The sequence below is a fragment of the Penicillium canariense genome, assembly GCF_028826845.1.
Source record: "Penicillium canariense strain IBT 26290 chromosome Unknown utg000006l_segment0_segment0, whole genome shotgun sequence".
Classification (NCBI taxonomy): domain Eukaryota; kingdom Fungi; phylum Ascomycota; class Eurotiomycetes; order Eurotiales; family Aspergillaceae; genus Penicillium; species Penicillium canariense.
Genome location: NW_026622733.1, coordinates 490856 through 511825, shown reverse-complemented (window position 1 = coordinate 511825; position 20970 = coordinate 490856). Strand labels below are relative to the sequence as shown.

General features: G+C 52.0%; 9 protein-coding genes across 9 annotated transcripts; 4 read left to right on the top strand and 5 right to left on the bottom strand.

Annotated features, from left to right (window-relative positions):
• Window positions 1-986: 986 nt before the first annotated feature.
• Window positions 987-2461, top strand: N7482_008170 (putative protein phosphatase PP1 regulatory subunit Sds22; the record flags this gene model as incomplete). Its single annotated transcript, XM_056690294.1, has 6 exons — window positions 987-1131; window positions 1196-1227; window positions 1301-1372; window positions 1530-1826; window positions 1906-1980; window positions 2045-2461. Coding segments are annotated over 6 exons (1038 nt in total), but the record flags the coding sequence as incomplete, so codon positions are not given.
• Window positions 2462-3168: 707 nt separating this feature from the next.
• On the bottom strand, window positions 3169-4079 carry N7482_008169 (uncharacterized protein; the record flags this gene model as incomplete). Its single annotated transcript, XM_056690293.1, has 2 exons — window positions 3169-3875; window positions 3968-4079. 2 exons carry the CDS (start codon window positions 4077-4079, stop codon window positions 3169-3171), a joined length of 819 nt encoding a protein of 272 aa, XP_056540058.1.
• Window positions 4080-4464: 385 nt separating this feature from the next.
• Window positions 4465-5545, bottom strand: N7482_008168 (uncharacterized protein; the record flags this gene model as incomplete). Its single annotated transcript, XM_056690292.1, has 3 exons — window positions 4465-4491; window positions 4549-5336; window positions 5401-5545. The coding sequence occupies 3 exons, from the start codon at window positions 5543-5545 to the stop codon at window positions 4465-4467; spliced, it is 960 nt and encodes a 319-aa protein (XP_056540057.1).
• A 942-nt stretch (window positions 5546-6487) lies between these two features.
• On the top strand, window positions 6488-7858 carry N7482_008167 (uncharacterized protein; the record flags this gene model as incomplete). Its single annotated transcript, XM_056690291.1, has 1 exon — window positions 6488-7858. The coding sequence occupies one exon, from the start codon at window positions 6488-6490 to the stop codon at window positions 7856-7858; it is 1371 nt and encodes a 456-aa protein (XP_056540056.1).
• Window positions 7859-8867: 1009 nt separating this feature from the next.
• Window positions 8868-10811, bottom strand: N7482_008166 (uncharacterized protein; the record flags this gene model as incomplete). Its single annotated transcript, XM_056690290.1, has 4 exons — window positions 8868-9365; window positions 9420-10257; window positions 10327-10691; window positions 10761-10811. 4 exons carry the CDS (start codon window positions 10809-10811, stop codon window positions 8868-8870), a joined length of 1752 nt encoding a protein of 583 aa, XP_056540055.1.
• Window positions 10812-12121: 1310 nt separating this feature from the next.
• On the bottom strand, window positions 12122-14646 carry abaA (transcription factor AbaA; the record flags this gene model as incomplete). Its single annotated transcript, XM_056690289.1, has 3 exons — window positions 12122-13896; window positions 13964-14140; window positions 14214-14646. The coding sequence occupies 3 exons, from the start codon at window positions 14644-14646 to the stop codon at window positions 12122-12124; spliced, it is 2385 nt and encodes a 794-aa protein (XP_056540054.1).
• Window positions 14647-15738: 1092 nt separating this feature from the next.
• Window positions 15739-18654, bottom strand: mrd1 (RNA-binding ribosome biosynthesis protein MRD1; the record flags this gene model as incomplete). The annotated part of the gene is made up of 4 exons (XM_056690288.1): window positions 15739-16947; window positions 17001-17273; window positions 17543-18322; window positions 18427-18654. 4 exons carry the CDS (start codon window positions 18652-18654, stop codon window positions 15739-15741), a joined length of 2490 nt encoding a protein of 829 aa, XP_056540053.1.
• Window positions 18655-18932: 278 nt separating this feature from the next.
• On the top strand, window positions 18933-19550 carry N7482_008163 (dynein light chain DYN2; the record flags this gene model as incomplete). The annotated part of the gene is made up of 7 exons (XM_056690287.1): window positions 18933-18963; window positions 19017-19039; window positions 19094-19127; window positions 19181-19215; window positions 19279-19305; window positions 19360-19429; window positions 19486-19550. The coding sequence occupies 7 exons, from the start codon at window positions 18933-18935 to the stop codon at window positions 19548-19550; spliced, it is 285 nt and encodes a 94-aa protein (XP_056540052.1).
• Window positions 19551-19938: 388 nt separating this feature from the next.
• N7482_008162 (rhodopsin family protein) lies at window positions 19939-20769 on the top strand (the record flags this gene model as incomplete). The annotated part of the gene is made up of 6 exons (XM_056690286.1): window positions 19939-20155; window positions 20240-20273; window positions 20338-20362; window positions 20433-20465; window positions 20519-20559; window positions 20619-20769. 6 exons carry the CDS (start codon window positions 19939-19941, stop codon window positions 20767-20769), a joined length of 501 nt encoding a protein of 166 aa, XP_056540051.1.
• Between the last annotated feature and the right edge of the window lie 201 nt (window positions 20770-20970).

Here is a 20970-nt window from a genome sequence, read left to right as displayed (position 1 = left end):
TCCCCGGCGGGATGGCCCGCCATAAGCCTGGCATTTCGTGTTTTCCTATCCCCCCTTATATTCTTTCCTCTTCTGTGTTTTCGAGCTTGGGCATTGTGATCTTACTTATCTGACCATGCTCCGAGCGGGCCACTTGACCATCCCTCCATTTCCTAGCCACCCACTCCCCGTCGATTCGATTCGATTCGATTCGATTCCCTGTCATGCTCCCTGTTATTTCCTTGCCGTCTTGCCTTGATCTCCTCTTCCCAAGTGCCGCATTCTCCAATGCATTCTGCAGGCGTCTGTTGGTTGTCATGTTCCCCCTGTATCCCTCCCCTGCCTTGTCCTCGTCCCTTGTTCTTTCCCCACCCTTGCTACCCTGCTGCCAGCTCTTCCAATATAAGACTATGCAGTCGATCTGTCTTCTTTGGTAGTGCTGAGTCTGGTATACCTCCTGGGCGGTGTCAGCTAATGCCGTTCTTTCTGCACACTGCCGGCGGGTTGGTCGTTTGGATTGTATCGCTGGATTGATTTCTACGTGCAATGTACATGGCTCGTTTGGCTGCGACTCTGCCGCGCTTTATGCTGTACATAATCCCTGAGAAGGAGAAGACATCTTGTCCGAATTAACAGTAGCTTGGCGCAGTGTGAAGTACTTGTGTAGATCTGGTAGAGGTAAAGACGTAAAAGACGTAAAAGACGTGAAACGTGATGTGAAGATGGTAGATTTCCGTGGTAAAGCCCGTGGGATGCCGCATCGAACAGTTCCCCCCGGCCCGCATTCGGATGATGTATTGAGCGTTCATGTTGATCCAGCTCAGATAGAGCTTAAATCCTCGAGATCTTCATGCTCGCATGTCAATTGATGCGATCGCGCTCCGGCAGAAATCATCGCCACAAATTCCAGGCTCACTCCGGAACCTCGGCCAGCCCGCCCGCAAGCTCCCCGCAATCGCATCGCACCATCCCACCGCCCGCCACCGTCAACCCTTCCATCATTCAACATGCCCATCATGAAGAACAAGGAAGGCTGGGACGGCAAACTACGCGTCGACGCCAAGGCTGTCATCACAAACCCCGAGGCTCTGGAGGACTCGGACTATTCGGACCCGGACGCACCGCCCGTGGAGGAGATTGACGCGGACGAGGGTAAGGTTTTTGGCGGCGCACGCGCGGGGTTTACAGCTTTGAACAAGGCGCTGATGGGTGGTAGACTTGCTCGCGCATGAGGATGTTAATGTTGAGGTTTGTGGTTCTGCTGGATGGCCTCGCTTTCGGGTGACAAGGTGATCGCTGATGGGTTTGGTTTTGAGGATAGGATATTGATCTGGTCCATTTCCGCATATCGTCGATCACCGCGTTACGCTTGGAACGGTTCACAAAACTTCAGGTATATCTCCCTCGTACCCTATGTTCGGTCCGACAAAGAGGAGAGGGTGGGAAATGGGTTGTCCAACGCCGATTATATCTCGCGTGAACACGGCGGACCCTTTGCGCTCGACAGGTCTCAAATTTTGTTAACGGCGGGCTGACAACGGACTTCTCAGCGACTATGCCTGCGCCAGAACCAAATAACACGCATCAACTTTCCGCCCAACATCGCCGAGACTTTGACCGAGCTCGATCTCTACGATAACCTCATTTCACATATCAAGGGCCTGGATGAGTTCCGCGACCTCATCAACCTCGACCTCAGCTTCAATAAGATCAAGCATATTAAGAATGTGGATCATCTCAAGAAGTTGACGGATCTCTTTTTCGTCCAGAACAAGATCTCCCGGATCGAAGGGCTGGAGGGTTTAGATCAGCTACGGAATTTGGAACTGGGTGCTAATCGGATTCGGGTATGTGGCTCTGGTTTCGCATGGAAGAGAATAATTGGGATTTGGGAGATTGGTTCTGGGGATTGACGTGTCTGTATAGGAAATCGAAAACCTGGAAACACTCACCTCCCTGGAAGAACTTTGGCTCGGAAAGAACAAGATTACGGAGATGAAGGTGCGTTTCTACGCTTGCGGTTGCACTGCGTCCAACAAGTTTTTTACCATTAACCCATCTATAGAACCTGGACGCCCTGTCAAACCTTCGCATTATCTCCATTCAATCCAACCGCCTCACCAATATTACCGGCCTCTCCTCACTCCCCAAACTGGAAGAACTCTACCTCTCTCACAACGCCGTCACCGACCTCTCTGGCCTCGAGTCCAACACTACCCTGCGCATACTGGACTTCTCCAACAACCAGGTCTCGCACTTGGAACACCTCGGCACACTCAAGAACCTCGAAGAGCTGTGGGCATCTAATAACCAGCTGACCAGCTTCGCCGAGGTTGAGCGCGAGCTGAAGGATAAAGAGAAGCTGGAGACGGTGTATTTCGAGGGGAATCCGCTGCAAACCAATGGGCCGGCTGTGTACCGGAATAAGGTGCGGTTGGCATTGCCGCACATTAAGCAAATCGATGCTAGTATGTTTACGCAACGTTTGTCCTTGGGTTTGGTTGATACCGTGCTAACCCTGTGTTCTTTGCAGCCTATGTACGAGTTTGAGAACGCACACTGGCCTAGGTCCTCTATACACTCTTATGTGACCTGACGGCTGGGGTGGGATGATGGCTCTGGGAATTCTGTCTTATAGTCTGCTTTTAGCAGGGGGATCACCTCATGAGAAACGAAACGGGTCATGGCCTTGCAAGGGCACCATATACTTTTTGAGGTCTACAGTACTAATAGATCACTATAGATACGTAGATCGAGCTTTGGGATAGGATGTATGGCGGGGGTATCATTTATGCTATTATCTACGACCAAGGCTCACATATCTTGGTCAGGCTTGTCCAATGCTTATATAAACCGCTCCCGGTTTAAAAATATCGTGAATCCCACCCTTAATACCGACTGGGGCGTGAGAGCGCGGAGTATGCCACCCGAAGCAACCCGTCCCGTAGAATGGATATGCCTGAATGGGTTTTGATGGATCCATCAAGGATCATGCGTGAGATCGCTAGCTCATGGGCAAGCACGATATGACGGCCAGGGCCGGAGATGTTGTCTGCTCGGACCTAGCCAGGGTTCAACTTGACGTGGGTTCAGAGCGTTGAGGCAGCAAGCCTTCCGGATAGGCTTGCAGAATATGTGAAAGCAGACTTCGGCACCCCTTCTATCCCGCGAATTGAGCGCCAGCTGACTTCATCCGAGTCTCCTGCGACCCCAACCACTGTTATCCGTGCGCTTTGCGCTTCGTAACTTGTCATAGCTCACACGGGCGAGCTGCGACCTCGGCGCTCCGTCTTCTGGACTTGGAAGGCCCATCTCGTCTCTCTGCTCTTCCGCCTCTGCCTCCCCTCCCTCCAATCCCAGTATTCCCCTCACCTTCTTCCTCTCCTGTTGTTTCTCAGGATTCCTCGACATGGCATGTCTACTCTGTCTATTTTTCTGGCCCATCTCCCAGAGCTTCGTCAAGCTGCCGGCGCCCATCCGCTCAGAATGCACCCGATTCCCGAACCGCTGGTTCACGGATGTGGGCCTTCTCGAGCGCTGGAGGACGTCCGCTAATCCTGCAAGTGGCGTGCCAGTCTCTTCGCTCATCATGTCCTTGTAGATCGGGCTTCGCTCATCGACCATAAATCCATGAAAAAATGGGTTGCGCCGCGTCGACCGCTCATAGTTATGCCTGGCAGCCTCGATGGTGCATGTTAGTGTTGTTGGCTTCGGATCTGAGGGACTCAGAGCTTGAGGTGATTGAGGTGTTTCGGTGGACGAGGCAGACGAGGAGGCGAAGGGATTGGGTGTGAGCGCTGAGGTAGTTGCCGGGGGGAGGGAGATCGTCAGCGGCGACGCGGCGATGGCGCGCTCGGCGGCATCGCTGGAGTCGAACATGGCGAGGAGTGGTCGTTCTCTTCCGGTGTCATTGCGAATGTCATACTTACACCAGTGTTAATCGCAGCTCGCAATCGCGAAGGGTAGGGCGTTGCCACTGAAGACTTACCTTGAGATTCCGGAAGCTCACTATCTCGCCGAAGCTTTGCAGTGCGGCGAAGATCTGCTTGCTTTCGGCCAGGGTTCGTGGCCTGGGCGTCGGGCTGATGTGTACCTGGCATGATAGCCGCGTGAGGGGTCTCAAGGCGAGTGCCGCCGGGGACGTCATTTGGAATAGAAAGTTGGGGTTGAAGTTGAGGAGTAAAGGGCAGCAGCACGTGGAGTGCGGAGAAAAGTGAAGTCCCGCTGGTTCTCTCCGCTCTTGGCGGTTTGGCCTACCCGGTCCCTCTTCAGGCTGCTTGATGGATTCACACCGCCCTTACACTCTTCTTTACAGAAATTTACACTGTTCCATGTGAACATGATGAGTCCATTCAAATCCAGTTGAATTCTATTTCGTTCATTTCGTATTACACATGAGCACCCGAGGTCATGGAGTCGGGGGATCTCGCCAAGGCTAATATCTAGTGCATCCTCGTATGATCATCCAGCCCTTGATCGGACAGCTTAGAAGATGGTAATGTCCAGTCCGTACTAATAAATCATGTCAGAATAACATCGGGATGCCCAGAGGCCAGAATCGTGACTTACGTTGAGAGGGTCGTTGAAACGCAGACCCTGGTTCAGGGCGCTAATAGACTCAAGCTCGCTGGCCGCCAGGTCGAAGTCGGTGACCTGCAGGTTCTGCGCCAGCCGAGTGGGGTCGTTGCTCTTGGGGATCACCGCAATGTTGCGCTGAGTCGCCCAGCGCAGCAGTACCTGCGCGGGTGTGCGGTTATACTTCGTGGCCAGGGACGTGATGGTAGCGTGGTCAAACAGCTTGGGGGTGTCCTGCGCATTCTTGAGTTCCAGCTCGACGAAGCTGAGCGGGCCGAACGACGAGTACGCGGTCACAGCAATACCCTCCTTCTGAGCGTAGTTGACCAGCGACTTCTGAGTGAGGTAGGGGTGGTGCTCGATCTGCAGGGTGGCGGGGCGGACGCGGGCATAGCGCAGCAGATCCATCAGCAGCTGTGGGCTGAAGTTGCTGACACCAATGCTGCGGGCCAGCTTCTGGTCGACCAGCGACTCCATGGCGGTCCAGGTCTCTTGGATCGTGGCCTTGCCCAGCTTCACCACGCCCTCTGCGTTTTGCCAGCTAGGCGGGTAGCGCACCTTGGGGTCGACGTACTCCAGGGAGACGGGGAAGTGCACGATGTACAGGTCGAAGTAGTCGATGCCCAGATCAGCCAGCTGCTTGCGGCAGATGGGCTCGACCTGCTCGCCGTCGTGGAAGCTGTTCCACAGCTTGGAAACGAGGAAGAGATCCTCGCGCTTGACAATCCCCTCCTTGATGGCGCGGGCGACGCCCTGGCCGACCTCGACCTCATTGCCGTAGTCTGCATTGTCCCGATTAGCCCTGCGAAAAAGGTAGAAAGAATGGCGAACGCTTTGCAAACATACCACAGGCGCCGTCAAACAGGCGGTAGCCGGCCTTGATGGCGCTGTAGACCTGGTCGGCGCAGGTGTCGTTGTTGACCTTCCACAGACCGAAGCCCACGAGGGGCATTTCGAAGCCGCTATTCAGCGTGACGGTAGGAGAAACCATTTTGAAAGAGTTCGGACAAATAACTTTTCTGCCCGATCGTTAGCAATTGCGGTGCGGGAGCAGGTCTGGTCGTATCACTGACTGGAAGTTGCGGAGAAAAGGAGGGACCGAACAGCGAGCGCCAGATTTAAAGACAAGTTAATCCCTCCAGGGGCAGTGCGACATTCGACTCGGACAGGCTAAAGTCCGGCGTTTAAGCCCCTCTCCCACGCCCCTCCACGCCCCTCCACGCTCCTCCATGCCCCTCTACGCCCTCCTTCCACTGGTAAACACGCATCTCCGGGGCCCCACTTGATACCGGCTAAAGTGGCCTGCGGTTAAACTGCAAATTGTACCAATTTATCCGCCCCGGCAGACGGGCCATTCTTGACCAGAAACCGGAGAATTGGAATTGGACATCGCCCCCCACGGTAATTCTCCCCTAGAATTCACGTCATTCAGGATTGCGGTGATTGGCAGAGTGTACGTTTGCGAGACATGTGGTACGGCGTCACAGTGCTCAGTCATCAGAACCAGTCCTTTCCCTGCAGCCCGGCAACGAACTACACAGTGGCTGCGCAATTATCCCTCGGGGCGTGGTAGGCGCGTGGGCGCGGAGTGCCGCATGGCCCCGCGCCCCCGACTCCGCGCTATCTGTTTCCTCTGGCTTGGCTAGTACACCTGAGGTGTTGCTGGAGTGTTTTCATTTGACGGTGCATGCAGCACAGCTCCTCCCTGCATTTCCCTGCTGCAGTCTGCACCCCGGTCACTTTAACAACAGAGGCAGAAGTACGTGCTTTATCGTGCTTGATCATGCCTTATAATTCCTTTCCCCGCTTTTCCCCAGTTTCCTCCCTCCCCTCCATTTCCCCCCAACCCAACACTATCCGGTACCAACAATGGGAACGACGAAACTCGAGGCGCGTCAGACCAAAGGTGATCTGGGATCCCCAAAGATCGACTATGATCAACCATTATTTTCGTGAGCTCTCTCAATCTATTGGCGCGAGACGGAATCTGACGTTTTGTGGACCATACGAACTTCCAATCGTCACAGTCACGATCGGGAATCAGAATTATGGCGTTCCGGAGACTTTTCTTCGGAAATGCCCGCGATTTCGCGGATCCTTGCTGAATTCAAGCATTGACCTGTCGGATGTTCACGAGGATGCTGGCCATACACTTGTGCATTTCTTGTATTCAGGAAGTTACGAGACGGCTCACCTCCTGCTCAACGACGGCCTATCCGATGTTGCTCGAGAATTTAGGAAAAGCGTCCTCGTCTACCACGCATCCAGGATATACGAGCTTCCTGCGCTCGAAGCCCTTGCCAAAAAGTACATAGAACGCTTTGGCGAAGACATGTCGATGTTTGATATACTGCAAATCACAAGGGAGGTGCTTTCAAAGCTCCCGAAAGACGAAACCTGGCTGCAGAATTATATTGAAAGAAACCTCCGAGAATCGTTGCCATCTGGCGAATCTGAGCCAAATTGGGATGAGCTTCATAACGCTTTTGGTCAGGATCACTATTTTGACAACACGGTGATGAGAATGATGATCAACGTACTCTCCACTCGCTTGCGTTCTGGGGTAAATCCCGAGAACGTGAAGAGTCATTGCGGTCAGACAAACAATCGGGTAGACGAAACCGAAGTCCTTCCGGCGAGATACGCCGGGGAGAGCTTCTGGAATGGGCTGAGACCCTATGCGGGAGAGCCTCCTGCCAAGGAATTTTTAGTTCCGGAGTGCCCAACGCCCGAAGAACCTTTCGTGGAAGAAAATCCTGCTCCAAAACAGCCGTGTGCTGAGGAGGATTCTCTTCTGGAATACCCACCACCTGATCCAGAGAGTTCTGCTCCAGAAGATTCTCTTGATGTATATCCGGATCCGGAGTACCCAACGCCCGACGAACCCTCTGTGGAAGAGAATCCTGCTCCAGAAGATCCAGAAGATCCAGAAGATCCAGAAGATCCAGAAGATCCAGAAGATCCTCCTGCTGAGGGCTATCCTGTTCCGGAGTACCCAACATCCGAAGAGCTTTCTGTTGATGAGAATGTTGTCCCCGCAGAACCAGAAGACGCTTTTGCTGAGGATATCCCTGTTCCGGAGTACGCAGGTCCCGAAGAGCCTCCTACTGATAACCTTGCTCCGGGTAAATGTAAATCTCCTGCTAGGCGCCGCCTGACCAAGGCCTTATTAACGAATCTGGGTCTGTACGAAGATTGGAGAAGTCTCTCGTCAAAGAAGAGGCAAAGAAGGACCAAAATACTCAGGGCAAACGGTCTTCCCGTCCCCGATAGAGATGGGGTGGTTTTAGCCTTGCTCGTCTGAGCTTTCACAGTACGGTTGAACTGCTGCATAAGAGTATGCTTAGAACCGGACCTGCCTTCCAACATAGGGTAACCGGATATAGTTTGCCACAAATATATGCTTCGAGTTCTTGGGGCGTGTCTCATCCCAACTCGCGGGCTTGTAGGGCGCATTCGCACCGTCCACAAAAGTAACACCCCAGGACTCCTATCTAATTCGAAGGACCTCTTGCTCCGCCTCAAATATCAGCACGCACAGTCAGGACACATCAGGCAGCCTCTATATTTGTATTCTTAGTCAAATCTAGTTCGACCGTTAAGATAGGCCCCTCAATACGGTAGATTTGTGGTAACGATGAAAGCAACGGTACAATTGGCGTTGAATAGCTCTGATCACAACTACCAGCCCAATGCCGAGCAGAAACCCGAGATGCTGAGGAAATCTTTCAAGACGCTTTCCAACGTCTAAGCGCCTGTATCAGATATGCGCCAGTTTCACTCGTCTTGCTCCGAAGCTGGCCGAGTTCCCAACCGTTGTCTTTCTGGTTTTCTGACGCACAGGATAGTTCGTTGAAGTTAATTCATCCTTCAGATGGGGAGCCTGTATTTAATCCTAGGACGCATTTGAGGTAGACGATATGAGTCAGATCACTTCGCCATATGCCACTGATATCTTGAACCCCAGCCAAGAGGGGCAGGAAGCCTTCCTGGTCTCGAGGGGGGAAATGAGGGGGAAATATTTCCTAGGTTGGTTGGTCCTTTGGTAGCCTCACAGTTTGAACGAGGCTACGCAGCATCATATAGATCACTGTCATAGACTGGAGCCTCTATAGAATATCTGGTGAAAGGCATCAATCCTCGGTATATACAGGACCTATTGCTCGATGATTGCAAGGAGTACGGAGGGTTGGGATGAAGGTTCTCTATTTACTATGTATATCATAATTTCAATGAATTTTGCACATAATTCACAGTTTCCTCAATCTGATGAACAGCCGTAAATCAGTAGAAGACAAGCACAGCACAGCGTGCTAGGTTGAAAGTGGAAAAGCTGGATCTTTAAATACACGAGGAGACCTGCTGAGCCGTTGGGGCTTTGAATCTGCGTTGGAGTGATTCTTAGAATTGAGAGAGCGAAAGCCGCTGTAGCCCTCCTCTAATCCTCTCATCCAACGGGCATAGTCGCTTTCCAACTCGTTGAGACGCGGCTCGTCATTATCTTCAAGAGGAGCATAGATTTCAAATATCTTGGCGCAGTGTTTTTCTGCGTCGGCATACCTTGGATGCCATTGCGGAAACCAACGCAGTTTTTCGCCCGTTTTAAGCGTAATCATCTCCAGAACGGACGGTCCTCTGAGTTCAAAGAACCGCTTTGCAAAGTCTTGTGCTTTTGACTCAGTCAAAACTCGCGCAAACTTCTCCTCCATTGAATCATCATTTTTCACATGAGCAATTCCTAGTCCGACATGAATGGAAAGTCGGCAAAGATTCTTGAAGCCGGTTGCTATAACACTGACAATATCGTCGGGCTAAATCGATAAAGATTAACTCCAGCAGCGGAAGGGATCCTAGTCACGACTTACCCATGTGCCATTGGGATCCAAATCAATTTCCAGGGTTGTAAGCTTGGGGCAATGCTGACTTAAGTCTTTTATCTGCTCAACGTCCAGAGTCTCTCTTTCCCTATCAGGGTCTTCGATCGTATGTAAGCAAATATGCTTCAGATTGGATTGATGAATCACCGAAGTCAATGAAGGGACTGCTCCTTTGGCGGTCAGAATTTCCAGAGTATCAAAGGAGCACAAAAAGGCATCAAGTTCGGCTGACGAGCTTAAAGGATCGTAGCTAGTAATTTGAAATTCTTTCAAATTGGCCACCTTTCCTGTGGCTAGCTCCAAAAACCCTGGGGTAGACTCTGGTAGCTGGACGCCAAGACTGAGAGAGTGTAGTCTGTCCCAAGGGAACCTATCTCGCCAGAGAGCCACTTCATCATCTTCCACGGGATCATCTTGGACAGGATAACCGCTCAGTGAGAGGCTTTTAAGCGGAGGGAATGTTGCATCTTCGGATAGATCAAGCCCTAGTATCCTCGTAGGAGAGGGCCGGCCACCCATCGCACAGCCTCCTCGCAGCCAATTGACAGATACTGAGAGTTCTTCAAGATTCGGAAAGGCATTGAAAAGCTCATGCAAAGCCAACCTCTGCGGCTCCCACGCGTGAAACCCGGATCTATCTGTCTCCGGATGGTCTATGGGAGCTCTAGCTTGGGTGTCCACAGAAGTATGCAGTTTCTGTACAAAGGGCATCTTAATGTTGACCCTAGTTGTGCCATCTTCTCCCAGGAGATGAAGCTTCGGAGATTTCTTATGGCTGAGAAGCGCATTCACAAACCTATCTGTTATTGGAAGCTTCCTCTCGAAGCTATATCCGAATTTTAGCATAGGCTGATCAACGGTGTAGAGAATTTAAAAGGGCCAGTTTGCAACCTACTGTATGACCTCTAAATTTGGTAGACAATTTACCAAGGTAGCGAGAACATCGTTGGGCGGCTGCAGCTTGCACCAAACACGATCTACTGTTCTCGTATCGTTCAATTCTCCTTCAAAAATAATTTCACGCACAAACACCCGTAGCATATCATTGCGGTCGTCCAGAAGTCTGCACAAGAGGCCAAAGGAGAGATCATCGGCCTCATCTTGTGTCTTCACATCTTCATCATCTGGAAACTTGGACCAGTGACGTCCGTTGATAGGTTCATCGCGAAAAATAAGTGACCGGTACAAGAAAGGGGTTGCGATTGCATCAAATAGTCGGCATACACTGCACACATTTCTGAGATCATTCCTAGTAGCTAACTGTATGGCATTTCAGGATAAGTTAGATTCTGGAGCATGCATCAGAAAAGAACTGAGTATAAAGCGTACAAATTGGAAAACCAGAGACCATATCTCTGGTATCATATTGAGCGCACTCATGGCTTGGAACGTTCTTTGCTCGAAGCTAGAGCTGAAGTTTCGTGCAAAAGGTAGAACGTGAGATCAAGCAAGTTTCTTGTGAGGGTAGTGGGGGCTATTTAGGGGTCTCGGGCCGATTGGTTATTTTTGGAGCCGCAATCAGCCGTGACTTCAAGAACGGGCGTGTTTTGTACCGAGCGGAGCTAGCCCCGCACCGATGACCCGGGGGAGGGCCCGAACCCCCTCCCACACCCAACGAGGGGCAACGTTTTTCACGCTCGAGAACTTCGAACGTCGTGCCTCACAAGAGAAGAAACCCTCGCCATGGGAATGAAGCCACCACTGTCGCATGCTCGAACCCCGAGTTTGCAAGCACCGAAGAAAGTAATGGGCAGGTGACATTTACATCGCTTAGTATCTAGTTCGACTCGGTAGAGGGAGCCGATTTCACCCTCGATAAAGGTCTCCTAGTCGGCCAAAGATACATCGGGAGTGTAGAGCGCCGTGAGATTAAGAAGAAAAGATACTTCCAGTGCGATGACACCGCGCGGCTTCAAGGACCGCAAGAGACTGGACCGGACCGCACCACTACGGATCTCCAGCACTTCAGATAGATCTCTCGCAGAGACTGTTCTCGCCGGAGGATGATAACAACTCGATTTGCCTGAATTCCAATGAGCGAGGAACTTCCTAACATACTTCCAAAGTCCATATCATAGAACTGGAGGTCAGCCCAACTTGTAAATGTAAGATCCCGTGAACCAAATAGATCCCAGCCCACAAAAACAGCCCAGTAATATTCATGGAATCGCCTCGGTGACTGTCTCCAGTAATAGATCACGAGTTGATGGACGATTGAGATTGCTCAATGCAATCGCAGAGCTTGGCGAGCGACCAAACAATCAATTCATTGCACAGATATAGCCAAGTCTCTAGCTGAAGCTAAAATGAAGCATAGCATTTCCGAAAAGTGGTATACAGGCTACATACCCACCCTCGGCATTTCCCGAGGGTGTTGTATTACTTTGAAACTAAGTGAATGTATCGGTGCTGAAGTTTAAATTGTATTTCCAGGATTTTTTTTGGCAACATCCTAACGAAGCTGCCTCAACCCATGTAAAGGTAAAATGGAGGAAGAAGAGAAGAAAGGAAAGGACAAAAAAGAGAAAGGTAAAGAGGAAGGGAAAGAGAAAGAGAAAGGGGGAGGGAGAGAGGACAGGGGAAAGAGAAAGAGAGATATGAAAGACGAGGTATAAGAGTACAGGGATCCAGAAATAAGATTATCATTACCAATACGTTCTGTTTCTTTTCAGTTGGTCAAGTTCAGTTCATTAAACCGCATCCACGGTTCCATTCTCCGCATATGCGGCATTCGCATGCTCAGGGCCCGCCCCATGCATGTTGGAACTGTTGGACATACGTCCGACGATCTTGTCCATCAGATCATCCGGAGGCATGAGACCGTCGAAGTGGTGCGGCTGTTGCGATTCACGCGACGCGGACGCCTGGTGCTCCGTCTGGAAAGGGATGTGGTGGTAGCCGCCGGCGCTAACATCGCCGGTGATGGAATTAGAGTGGGCACCCCACGAGGCCTGCCCGTTGCCTAGATCGTCAAGGGACTGAGCATTTCCGGGAAAGAAGCCACTCAGGACACTGTTGCTGTCGTGCAGATTGACACCGTGTTGCTGTGAGGGCACGTATTGACTAGCGTCGTGGCCCATGGTGTAGCCCAGGCTTTGGTGGGAAAGGGGCAGGTCGTGCATGTTCATCATCACAGGCCCGCCGCTGGAGACGTTCAGCCTGGTGGGCTGAGATGTCTCTGGAGCCAAGCTGGCGGAAAAAGAGTCCAGCACCGAGGTAACGGCTGTCTTCTCACCCATGCCGTCCTCGGGTTTAGTGATCGCGGTCAAAAAATCAAGGTGACCGGAGGAGTTGAAAATATTAGCCACGTTGTCGTGGGACGAAGGGTACATCGGCCATTGCGATTGGGATTGGCTTTGGTGGTGGAGGAGGTCTTGCGGCTGCGGCGTTTGGTAGACGCCCTGGGGGGGTTTGTTGAGAAGAATGGAGTCCAGGGACAGCGGGGGGAGATCAACCCCAGAGCTGGGACGTGGGCTGTTGGTCGAAGTACGATCTGGGGGAGGGACCAGTCGTCGCCAAGTGGTTGTTCCAACCTCGCCAGGCCGGGTCTGGCGGAACTTCCAGACCAAAATGGCCATGCGCTCGCTTTCCTCATGATGCCCCTGAAATTGGTTCGAGAGGCGGCGAGAGCTGGGGGGAACAGCGCGGATCTCCTGCACTGCAGACAGAGAACGGAAGAAACGGCGCGTACGTTCATCAGTGGCGTGAATGCTTTCGGGCTGCCCGGAGTCTTCGGCAATGCGCTTATCCTGTGTCAACTCCGTGAAGAGTCTGGCCCACCAAGATGATTCGAAAAGTGGCTTGACCTTGGTTGATTGAGGCTTAGGAAGGTCATGGTAAGTCTCCCATAGCTCCCGTCCATCTTCGTATAACCGAGTGCTGCAGGTCCAGTTTTCCATCTGGCTCACCATGAGCACATCGCCGGCAGTGGGATGACCGAAGTCTAGATCAAGCTGTATTCCGAGCCGGGAACCCGAAGGAGGGAAGTCGGTCATGAGCTGGAGGTTCACTTCCAGCATGATAATGTCACAGTCAAGGGGGGCATTGAGGTCATCAATCAACGAAGACACATGGGGAAATGATGAACGCCATCCGCTAACATTCTCTAGAGGCATGGGAGCGGCAATAGGGTGGTGGAGATCTCCCTGAAGCCGAGTATATGCGTGAAGGGCTTTGTCGATGCGGTTCGCCTGCTGAGGCGCGCTCACCCACATATCAAAACTAAAGCCATGGATGTTCTTGGTTCCGGCATCCTGCATGCTGGAGCCCAGGGTATAGTGAGGCGGTGGCAGGTTTTCTCCGTAAGGCTGCCCTGCCCTCATGAGATCATGATATTGAGGATGCCCATGACCGCCATAATGGCTAGATGTCGCATGGTGATCCATAGACGACCTCCACTTGGGCCCGGATGCTGAAGCATGTCCACTGGATCGGTCGACGGACTGTTCCCGAACGAGTCGCTCCCCTAACAAACCCAATATTAGTACATCATTCACAGTGGTTTCCTGCTGCCCCTCAGAACGGGAACTCACAATCGGGGTCACCCTTCAGGAATGAGTCAAGCACCTGGAGGTGACTCGAGACTTGCTTTCTGGTCCGTCGCTTGCCGGTCAATTTGTAGATATACTCGGCAATCAGCTCGTTCCGCCCGTAGGACTTTCCTCGCTCAGACCACTTCCTCCGGCCCATAGGAGGGTTTGCTTCGAGGGCTATATTGATGTTGTTCGTATTAGAAAGCCCACTTTGCACCGAATTAAGGGAGTGACCCGACCAGACACATACCTTGCTGGAACGCATCTTCCAACTCATCGGACCAGACCGGCTCCCCATCCTTGCCGGTGTCTCGTCGAGGACGGGCCCGATATTCCAAGTACTTCTGGGACTTGAGGTAGCTTCGTCCTCGGCGGGGCGCTACATTGGGCCCAACGGAGTGGAGCCGACGTAGCTTTCTCGCATGAAGCCGAGCCGCCACAGCCTGGTGGTGGAGGTTGGGAGCTGATACTGGGTGAGGGGCAACAGGGTGCTGAGGATACTTGAATGCTAGCTGCTGGAGGTGTTCCTCTCGTCCAGCGACATCATGTTGTGCGAGACTATCCGAGTATGACTGGACGTTCCCGGAGGTGTTTTGAAGAGCTCGATCCGAATGAGCTCCCACAGCCTCCAACGAAGGCTGGTTCTGAGGCACGAGGCACTCGGGTTGCCAGTCAGCAGCCATGGAGCGTACCAAGGACGGGCTTCTCTCAAAAGAATGACAGATTCCAAAGAGGAGGGGGAGTAGAGAGGCACCGCCCAATGCTTACTGCCTGGCAAAGAACGCAGCTGTCTGAAGAGAATGTCAGAACCTGGGAAAGAGAATGTGAGAGGCGAGCACGATGGTGTTTATAGGGAAGCATAATTCCCTTGGGGAGGGGGTCTGTAGTCCCAGTAGCAACATTGCTAGGTACGCCAGGTTTGCTTTGGCCTGGCACCACGTCCCTCGAACGCCAACTCCCATACTCCTAGGACAGGCCCCCTCTCGACCAGAGAGCCTTCGGCGCGTCCAGGCACTTGCCGTGGAGAAGCAAAGGACCAGCCGGCCTGCCGTCCTTGCCGCAGCAAATCAGGAGTAAAGAAAGGGCACGATATGAAGGAACTGTTCCCGGATGCAAGGGATGCTGGAGCAGCACGATCCAGTGACGAGCGGTTCGGAGATTTTGAGCTGCGTGAAGTGGCCTTAGAGCACCATCGCGCGGACGAGTGCCGACAACAGTCGACTATCATCAGTGGCAATTGAAGATTGGCAGGAATGTTGAACGGTGAACGGCGCCATCCTATTTGCCCAGGGCCAGGAATGTACCACCACACACAAACAGCAACTGGCGTTGGAATGTAGGTCAACATGATCTGGAGGATGGACCGCGCAGGATCCAGTGACACAAAAAATAACTCATGACCCTGCCGTTCAAGGTCGGGGTGGTGTTGAGTTGTGGAAGCAGAGAACAGGTGTAGGTAGGTATACAGTTGAGGGGTGGTGAGTTAGGGCTAAAGTAGGGCGGCCACCTTCCATGAGGAGAATACGGCAAGATACAAAGCAGGTACAGTAGAAGCACACGAGCTGCACGCGGATCTTAACTGCAGGCCAAATTTGACAGCCGCAGGAACGTGTTCGGGGGTATCTCTTTTCTCTGTCGAGCGCAGGTACAAAAAACAAAAGTGTATGCAAGAAATCGTACATGGTCGTCTCCTCCCCACCACGCAAGGGATGGCCAACCGGGCCAATCCACTCGACGCCCTTCTCGCAGGGAGAGCAAAAGGGGACGGGCTACCTTCATGCTTCGTCCTCCTCTCCCCCTACAGTGAATTTCTTTCGCCCCCCGCCCGTAAGCTGCTGGAGCTTGACCCTGTCCACCTGTTCCCCTACCTTCTTCTCTATCTTCGCGATCTCCTCCTCGGGATCGACAGCCTCCTCGTTCGCGAATTCCAGCACCAGTCGGCGACCCAGGAGATGCGTGTTTTTCAACGCGTCCATGGCATTTTCCGCCTCGCGAGCGCTGATAAAGTCGGCAAAGCCAAAACCGCGAGCTGACCGATCGAACTTTTGAGGCAAACGCACGGAGCGGAGCTGTCCGTAGGCTCCGAACAAGGACCGGATGTCTTTCTTGGTAGTCTGGAACGGCAAGTTCTTGATGATGATCTTCGTCCGTCTGGCCGCGATTTTCTTGGCGGTATCTTCGCGTCTCCGCTCCTCCGCGGCATCCATGGCCTTGTGAGAGGCGCGGATAACAAGCTCGTGCTGGTCAAGTTTGTAGCCGTTCATAGCCGCAAGAGCTGCTTGAGCCTGAGCCTTAGTCCTGAATTCCGCAAAACCGAAGCCCATGCTGAGGGTCTGCCCAGGTCGCTTGGGGTCGGGCTTGGTCTTGATGCGCCCGGTAACGAAGCCTTCCAATGGTCGGAAGGTCTCTAGGAACTTCTCATTGGTAGTTGAGAAGTTCAGGTTCTTGACGAAGAGGGTTGAGGTCACGCCTGTCTCAGCCTCTTCAGCCGCGAAGGTGTCGGACGTAGAAAATCCTTGAGACTTGACTTGAGCCTCAGGAAGAGTGATCGCAGTCGCCGTGCCATCGAACAAGTTTTTGGGCGCCTTCTCTAAAAACAGGATAGAGTCACCTATCTTGCGATATGCAAGGCCCTTGAACGCACTTTGGGCCTGGTCGGGCCTTGCGAACTCGACAATAGCGATGGTCCCACTTGGTGGCATAAGCAGCCGAAGGATCTGACCATATGGTTCGAACAAGCTCCTGAGCTCAGCGGACTTTACGCCGAATGAAAAGTTCTTGACCAGGATTGCGGTGTTTCCACGCTCGTGACCCTTGAAAGCTTCAATATTCACTCCATTCGATGCAAAGTAGGCTTTTGTTTCTTGAATGACATGCGTTTCAGCATGTGCTTGCTTGACAGCTGCGTCGGAAGATGTGGGGTCCAGTAAATCTGCCTTGGTCACCCCAAGTCTTTCTGCCACTGAGGACATGACAGCATCGGCCTAGAATGATCAGTATACAGGGCTACTTTTAAAACAAGGAGAAGACAACTCACATTCATGTAAAGAGAATTCCAACTAAAGGCTGATGACGTAGCACCCATCTTGCGCTTAATTTGCTTCTGTTTTTTCAAGGGAAGCTTTGACAGCTCAATATCATCAATCTTGTACGTCTTCTTGGCGGCAGCTGGAAGAACGTGCAGGAGACGGCCCTGGAAATGCTTTCCATCGAGAGCCCGATAGGCCTCGACGGCTGCATCCGCATTCGCATATTGAATGTAAGCGAAGCCTTTGCTTGTCTCAGTGCGAGTATCGAAAGCGACATGAACCTGCATCATCATTAGCACTCGGCCAAAGAGAAATTGCAAGTTGTATGTGTAAAAGTGTTGATTGAGTGTGGCTCTTTCAGAAAATCGAGAAGCATCTACTAAAATCTCTCGCCTGTTGACATCATTTGCTTTTGCATCGGATGTCCCTATCAGGACAATCATCATACGAGCACTCTGCTAGCACATGGGGGGAGGTACATGGCAGCATAATCGGCTGGGGTAATGGGAAATATGGGGGGGAATAGGGAATTTGATAGTAACAAACTAACCTCATCGAGTTTTCCAAACGGAGCAAAAAGCGGCTGGAGATCCGCATCGGTTGTGTCATAGGCGAGGTTCCTAAGGAACAAGCGGGCCGAATCACGAATTAGGTCAACATTCGTGTCCGGCTGCTCAGGAGTCGGCTCGACTACATCTTCAACCGAATCCTCATCGTTAGTTGCAACTTGAGGCGCGTCTTTCTCGAAGGCAGCCGTGCGAGATTCTTCCTTGCTGGGACTGCGAGATTCAGCTGGCTCGGTATCCTTGTGTTGCTCGAATTCAGCTTGCTCATCTTCATCCAGAAGACCAAGAAGACGACTTGTCTTTGAGCGAAGCCAGTCAGCATCTGATACTGGACCTGATTCGGCCTCCGCGGCCTCCGCGACCTCAGCGTCCTCCTGCGCCGATGTGTCTCTATCCTCATCCTCACCACTCTTGTCCACCTCCATGGGCTGAGGTTGCTCGGCATTGTCATCAGTGACAGGTTCTTGTACACGAACTTTCTTGGGTTGCGAAGAAAACTCCTCCTTTGTGTTGTCATCCTGTGTCGGCTTGTTAATTGTAACCTCGGGCTGCTCGGACGCCTGGGCCATGGCCGTGCTATCATCATTGGCCCATGTTCGGGTCTTGGACGAGTTTTGCATCAGAGCAAGATACTCTTGCAGCTTGGGGTCCTGCGACTTGGCGTCGGCATCCCTCTTACGCTTGAGGCCATTATCCGGTGAGATATCATCCGCAGCATCACGTTTCCGTGTAGGATGGGCGTGCTCTGTGGGGTTGGAACCAATCTACAACAATACTGGGTCAGTCTCAAGACCAACTGAACTGGTCAGCGGGAACGCAGGCAAAAGAAAGAAGAAAACGCAGCAAGTTGACGACAAACTTCACGTACCGGTCGAGCAAGATCTACCGAGATCTTGGACATTTTCATATATGTCCTGTTGAAGTAGCTGACAGCTTCCTTGGCTACTTCATTGCTTTTGAAGCCGACAAAGCCCATCCGCCGCTTGGGTAGGACATGGGCATCTGTGACAGCAAAGCGAGTTGCAAAATGATTGCGAAGCTGATCATTAGAGCAAGAAGGCGGAAGGCCACTGACAAACACCCGAGTGTTCTCCATTATGAGTGTTTGCGGGAGGTAAAGCCCAGGGCGAGTGCAGTTGTTGAAAGTTCCGGGAAATTTTTTTTTCTGTCTTGTATGGGCCGAAGGCGGTAGGGGCAGAGCCTTTTGGTGTGGACGCTTAAATCCAGCAATAACTGTGTCGTCCAAAAGGCGGTCAGTCGAGGGCTTGACGCGCTCCTTCACCACGCAGCTGCTGCGATCCGAACATCACTCTGCCACTCCGACGATATCCTTACGTCCAGACCTATCGGGTTCTTGAGAAACCGACCGCAACTATGGCCGCCGAGAAGAAAGACAAGATGGAGGGTAAGTCGCCCTTATCCCGAGTTGGACTTCCGCCTGCTAACCTTCTCCCGCAGCGCAGATTAAGTCTGTCGATATGGTAGGACACACTGGCTCCTATGCCCCCGAAACGAGCTCTCACACCCTTAAATAGACGGAGGATATGCAACAGGAGGCCATTGCTCTCGGTAGGAGCCCAGGATTCCCGGGACAGTTGAATCGCAGCTGACTTATTCCTCAGCGATCGAGGCTATGGAGAAGTACCACATTGAGAAGGTACGGACCTCTACAATCACTCCCAGGAGCTATTCAGTGGAACACGACACTAATTGTCAACAGGACATTGCGCAGTACATCAAGAAAGAAGTTCGTTATCCCTCGCCCTGTCCCTCCCCACATCGCCGCTAATGACCTCCCTAGTTTGATTCGCGGAAGGGCGCTACCTGGCATTGCGTCGTCGGACGGAACTTTGGAAGTTTTGTCACTCATGGTTAGTGTCAATTGTTCCTCTGTGACCAAGAATCCCCCGCTCATAACTTTCGGCAGAGACGAAGCACTTCATCTACTTCTACCTCGGCCACTGCGCCATCCTCCTCTTCAAGACCCAGTAATCGGGATATGTGCGCTTGGGGGAAACAGAAATGGAATCCTTCATGGGGAAGTCTCGCGAAATTGCCTTTCCACAGCGATCATTTTGTCTTCGTGTCATGACTCAGCTTTTTTGCCGGAGCGCTTTCTGCACGAGAATTGTTGCACTTTGTACACAAATTTTATTTTACCTAAATACCGATGAGACATTTTTTCTGCAAAACGAGCGTCTCTTAGAATTCTGGCTTCTTTGCGGGGAAGTCTGCTTGTAGTCTCTTGTTGTCACTTCAACCTTAAATCACATGGGCCTCACGTGCCCGCCAAGCAGCTAAGCCACAGCGCCCCTACGCCGCTGCCTTCGCATGCTCCCTTCATCTCTCTTTTGCTCTCTACTCAGCCTTCATCGACACCATGGCAATCTGTATTACATTTGGCACGCATGGTGAGTTACAGTTCTGGTTGAAGCAGCTTCAGACATCGGAGTGGGACTTGTCGTCAGGACTTGTCTCCGGTGTTTACCCTGGCGGGACCCAGTCCACCCCATCTATATTACACCAGACTGACACGCGCACAGAGTTCACTTCCATGCTGGAGGGCTACGAGAATGTCCGAGCTTATTGCTACAACTGTGAGCCAATGCTGTTCTTTCTTTGGCCTTTTGGGTGATGGTCATGCACGTGAACCCTTAACTGATTAACATCGCTCCGCACAGGCCAACACTGGAACGGACATTGTCTGACACGATGGTACGTGGCTAATAGAAATAGACATGGCCCCAATTTCCAATTAGAACTAACGGCTTTGAACCAGGCCATTCTTTACTGTCTGCTTTGTTGTACGCTTTTATCAAATTCAATCTAGTCCTCTAGGATTTATACATGACGACTGACATTGCCCTTATCCAGCCTTTGATCCCACTTGCTATGCACAAGTATAAAGTCAGTATTATATCCATATTCCGCTGATATGATAATGGCTAACACCCTCGTAGGAAGTCACCTGCTATACTTGCCGCTTCACTCAAGACCTACGGTAAGTTGCCCAGCGTCCGTATGAAAGTTGAATCGAAATTTGATTCTGACAAAATTCAGGGACCGGCCTGACATCACGCCGGACACAAGACCGCCCCCAAATATGCAATGGGGGCCTCAACCTCCCCCTGGGGCTCAATGGCAACAACCTCAACCGCAGCCGCCCCCACAGGCTCATGGGGCCCAGCAGTTGCCCGATGGCTACAAGTAACTTCAAGTGAGAAGGTCCCTGGAGTTACACATTTCCATGACGAAGCAGTATCCAAGTGTTTTCTTGAAATGACTGGAGGGGCAAAAGCAGGATGGATTTCAAATATTTTTCGGCAAACAGTTACTTTTAGGCGTTGAGTTTCTTGGTCTTTAGTGATGCCACCAACGGCCATTCTCCAGAAATCTACCTTTGCTTGATATC